Source organism: Austrofundulus limnaeus, unplaced genomic scaffold (genome assembly GCF_001266775.1).
Source record: "Austrofundulus limnaeus strain Quisiro unplaced genomic scaffold, Austrofundulus_limnaeus-1.0 Scaffold29, whole genome shotgun sequence".
Taxonomy (NCBI): Eukaryota; Metazoa; Chordata; class Actinopteri; order Cyprinodontiformes; family Rivulidae; genus Austrofundulus; species Austrofundulus limnaeus.
In genome coordinates, this window is record NW_013952431.1 from 627,833 (window position 1) to 632,956 (window position 5,124).

The following is a 5,124-nucleotide window of genomic DNA, read 5'->3' on the forward strand; positions in this document are numbered from 1 at the left end:
TGTGTGTGTGTGTGTGTGCGTGCGTGCGTGCGTGCGTGCGTGCGTGCGTGCGTGCGTTGGCAGTATTTGTGACAGTTTGTGTTGCATGCAGGGCCTGAAAATCTCTGGCAATGGGGCTCATTCTCACTTCAATGATCATTCTGGCATGTTTGCTTGGAGCAGACTCACATGTCACAACTACACATCTCACCAAAGGACCAAGAAAAGGGGCTGGGAGAAATCGAGAGGGAGACACTGAGACAGTGATACAGCACTGTCCACTGGTGTCACTTCTCATCCTTGTCATCTCAGACGACAGTGACATCACCAGTTCTGTCACCACAGTTTTCCGTCAGCCTCTCCACAGACACTAGGAACTCCTCTCAGCTTCGTTATTTTCCTTTTATTTTATCTATACCCTAACCTCGGACCATATGTTTCTTTAGGCACCTTTCTGTTTTAGCTTCTTTGTCTCTCAGGTGGTTAAGCTAAGATAAATTCTCTCGTTTTAAAATTTTACACGGGTATAGCATTTCTGTGTAAATGGATGTACATACAAGTAGGCGAATTAGGTAAAACAAAAGGTGCACCAAAAAACAAACAAAAAAAAAAAAAAAACAACAAGCTGCATGTTCAAATTAAACTGACAAATGTTTCTTTAACAAACATATTAAGTTCAGGTTTAATACAAATTATTCACAATGTTTTTATGCAAAATGTATTTTTTGCATAAAATATATGCCTTTCTGCACAATTGTGTTGATTTCCTCATTAAATTTAAGGAATTGTAATTACTTGTACTGTATATAAGTTGCTCACAATATTTTTACGTACTAACTTAACCTCTTTACTACTGATGATTTGATCATCTTTAAATTACTTATTGAATGAACCAATATATTTTCTGTTGAGGTTAATAAAGCAAGTTGTTTTGAAGGAAGCCATGAATAAAGTTGCAAAGACTGTTTAAGTTTATTTCAGCTCATTTAGCAAATAACCTTTTTAAGTTTGGATTTTCTTCATGTGTTTTAACATTTGTTTGACTATCACATGTCTACAGATATGGTCTATCAGATAAACGTACAGTATCGGAAACAAACAACCAAACAAAAAAGACAGAAAGAAGACATACAACACATATAGACGCCTGGAGAAACAAGACACATGTTTCTGTAGACAGAGAGACTTGAAAAAGGATGACAACTAAAAGTATAGATATGAAAAAAAACTAAACAAAACACAAAAAGGAGATAGAGGTATGATAGAGTCATGAGAGGGTATTGGTCAGGGTGGGGGAGGGGGGGCAGGCTATGACAAGCCTCTGTATGACTGATATTGAAAAGTAGACAGGCACCTCTTACGTTTATGCGCGCTTGGTACTCGGCACCACCGGCCGAGTTTTGTGCGGCGCACCGATACAATCCCCCATCACGAATCTGCGGGCTGCTGACGTTCATGTAGCTCACGGTGCACCCGTCGGAGAGCATGTACTGGCTGGATCTGATCCGCGGCAGGTCCAGGGCCACAGGCTCATCATCCAGGGTCCAGGTGATGGTGGGCGGAGGGGCTCCTTTGGCAGCACACATCAGGGAGAACGGTTCACCAGGAACCACCACCCTTTCACTGAACGAGGCAACGATACGGGGTGTCCCATCTGGGAATAAATGAGACCAGAGACTTGTAAGGTCTGAGGTAAGAAATACGGTGATGATTCATCAGCAGCAAGAGTAAGGAGACGCATTACACTTATACACGGGTACTGTTCTTTGAGAAGTTCACATGCTTTAATGCGATAGTTTGGATCTTTTAAAGTGAGATTCTTTGGAAAGATAATGTTAATTACTGTACATTGTTTTAGTATGGATTTTGAGCTTCATAGATTTGAAGGTTTTTATTTTCTTGCACAATCATGTAACACAAATGGAGAAAACAAAACAAGAAGCATAACAAGCACTGAACAGAATATTGCAATTTTTACAAACTCTCACTTGTGCATATTAAACACACACTAAATTTGGATATTTATTCAATATTCCCATCCTCTATTTGCTGGTTAGTTTATAGTTTTTTTCCACTTTTGCTCCATATGTCAGTAGATTCCAAACTGCTACCCAATTTCACACATGAAGCAAAAGTGCAGCGACTTGTTCTTCATCATATTCTTGTACATATGTACTGTAAATCATGTGGAATTATTGTTTTATTCAGCAGAAAAACAGATTGTTAGCCTGATGCGTTTATGTAACTAACGTAATCAGTTTACCGTAAACATGTAAAAGTGCATAATAATGAATTTCTGTCATCACCTTCCAGCAGTATGATGGAGAAGTCCTGGGCGGTTTGGCCCTTCCTTGAGGCAAAGCACTGGTAGGCTCCCGAGTGTCTTTTTTGTGCAGCAGAAATGAACAACGTCTCGTTGTGAGCTCCCTGGATGGAAAAGTGCTGATCAGGCATGACGGGTTCTGTGTTACGGTACCAGGCCACCGTGAAGTGGGGGGAACCTTGAACGGCACAGGAGAGGATGACTGTACTGCTGATCCCTGTCTTCAGGTTCTTTGGAGACAAAGTGACTCGCAGCGGCTCTAAAAACAGAAAATACAAAAAGAAACGAGTAAAACAATAAAAAGACAACAATGTAGATTCAATTAGATGAAATTATTAGCTACATTCTGGAGGTTAATTAATATATGTCAGCATCCCAGAGCAAAATCAACATAATCATTGTTCGATGAGCTACTGTACATTGTGATGGCTAAGCAGTAGAAGTCTAATTTTGGTAAAATTGTGTGTTCTTGTGTGTGTGTATGTCTTGTCCTGTATATGATAAAGTGTGTGCACTGAGCAGTGAGGAAAACCAAGACAGAGACAGAAAGGACAGTAAATGTCAGTGAGCAATAAAGCAGCTGGTGTTAGGAGCTAGAGGCTGCTGAATGTGAGTGAGCATGTCTGTGTGTCACTGCATCTGCATGTGTAAGATTTGCTTCATGGGCAATGACTTCTTGTACAGTGTGTGTGTGTGTGTGTTTGTGTGTGTGTGTGTGTGTGTGTGTGTGTGTGTGTGTGTGTGTGTGTGACTCTGAACTTTCTGGTAGTCCCTCGAATGAGATAAGTTGAATGACTCACTTTTCATTGAGAGGGTAAGCATGCAGCTTTTTTCCACAAGTGGTTATAAATACGTGTGTGTGTGTGTGTGTGTGTGTGTGTGTGTGTGTGTGTGTGTGTGTGTGTGTGTGNTTTAGAGTTGGTGGTCAGGGTTAGGATGTAGGAATGTAATGGAAGTCGGAATGTCCCCAGTTAGACAGCTGTGTGTGTGTGTGTGTGTGTGTGTGTGTGTGTGCGTGCATGTGCATGTGTGGGTGTTTGCCACCTTACTTGCCCTGTCATTGAAGGTTTGTGGACTGCACGGTGATATGCCCTGTGGCCAGTCTGCCCAGTGTCCACTAACATTACTCTTCCTTAAATTCCATCTTTTCCACACAAACCTCTCTGCGTTACTCCTCACATCTGTTTCATTTTCTCCTTATATATTTTTTACTGGCAAACATGATATTTCAATTTCAGAAAACTCTGTTAACATCTTTCACACCCTTTACAATAGAATGACCGACCTACACAGTTCCTTTCTGTCACAAGAAGAGAGAAAAGAGGGCAGAAAGACATCCTTTGTAATCAAACTCATGGTTATGTCAGATGCGGGTGGGAACAGCACAGCTAACACAACTTAAACAACCTCTTGTTTGTGTTCCAATGTGCCTTTATTTATTTCTGTTTGTCTTACTCCCTTGCTTTGCAGTTGCCAGTGCAGAACAGTGGAAGTCCGAACAGGAGATGCACATAAAGTGCTCGGCGATGACTGAACCACAAACCCACCTATAACATTGAGGTGACCCATCACCTCTTTGGAGCCAAAGCTGTTGGTGACCTCACAGATGTAGTTGCCACTGTCCTCGAGTCTCAAGTCAGAGATGGTGAGGCCAGTAATTCGGCGAGTCCAGCGAGAGTCCGCTGGTAATGGCCGACCATCCTTTAACCATCGGATGGTGGGGTTCGGGTATCCAGAGGCGATGCAGGGCAGTTCCACACTTTGACCCACCTGCACTTCTCCAGACTGAAAACTGTCCAGCACATTAGGGGCGGACTCCGTAGGGTCTGAGGTGGGATTAAAAACAGTATAAAATATTTAACCTGTTTGTTAATTATAAGAAAGATAAATGGACAGATATTTTTTTTTAATGTACAACTTGTTGCTTACCCATAACAGAGAGCCTGGCTCCATTACTTTGGCGGGTCTCTCCGCTGTACTTGTGCTTTGTGATGCAGCGGTATGTGGACAGAGCATCTTCCTTCTGCACTTCTGAGATATATAAAGTGCCAAATGAGGTCAGGAAGAAACGATTACCTGTGAAGGACAACAAAGGAGACAATAGGTTAGTCGTGTTTAATATAAAGTTTGAGTCAAGTGTTTTGCATCTGACTGGATGTACTTTCCACATGTGAGACAAACAAGATTATTTGTAATGTTGCTATGTTACTATGTTAGGTTTCCATTATAAAACCCAAACAAAATAATTTTATACTGACTCTATAAACTATGTTGACATTGTAAGGGCTTCTAAACATAGAAGTTYATCACATGATTTTAGATCTCATCATTTGGTCAGAATTCTAAGCTTATTTTGCCAACAATATACCTGATTTCAGAAGAACAAGCAAAACATATTTACAAGGTTCAACCTTAGCTCTTACAAAAAACGTAACCTACTTTCAACAAACTCTGAACCATCATTCAAATCAAACACACACAACAATGACAGACTGTCAAAAAAAGAAAGAAAAATGAGTTAATTTGTTAAAGTCAATTTAATGTTCCACCAATGATTCATTGGTTTCACAAACATGTGTTTGTGAAAGAGAGGAAAACTAAAAAAAATGAATGGGGAAGAATTGATGGGAGTATATTTCAGTGTTTTCCCTTCTCTGGGTCTTTTTAAGCTACAAACTCCCAAAGGGTTAGTTCAGACTCTGAGCACTTCAGAGGTTGTAATAAATTCCAAATTGTTTGGTTATGTTCAGACCACTGTCAGGTGCATGTAGTTGTGTGTTTGTGTGTGTGTGTGTGTGTGTGTGTGTGTGTGTGTGTGTGTG

General features: G+C 40.8%; 1 protein-coding gene across 1 annotated transcript in view; it reads right to left on the reverse strand.

Moving 5' to 3' along the window:
* LOC106515392 (Down syndrome cell adhesion molecule-like protein 1) overlaps positions 1-4,403 on the reverse strand; it is a 41,760-nt gene extending 37,357 nt beyond the window's left edge. Inside the window, exons 1-4 of the mRNA XM_014005188.1 lie at positions 4,232-4,403; positions 3,850-4,128; positions 2,286-2,561; positions 1,334-1,633 (exon numbers count right to left, since the gene is read on the reverse strand). Coding sequence (XP_013860642.1) covers positions 1,334-1,633; positions 2,286-2,561; positions 3,850-4,128; positions 4,232-4,235 — 859 coding nt within the window. The 5' untranslated portion in view covers positions 4,236-4,403. The remainder of the gene's footprint in view (positions 1-1,333; positions 1,634-2,285; positions 2,562-3,849; positions 4,129-4,231) is intronic.
* Positions 4,404-5,124: the final 721 nt, after the last annotated feature.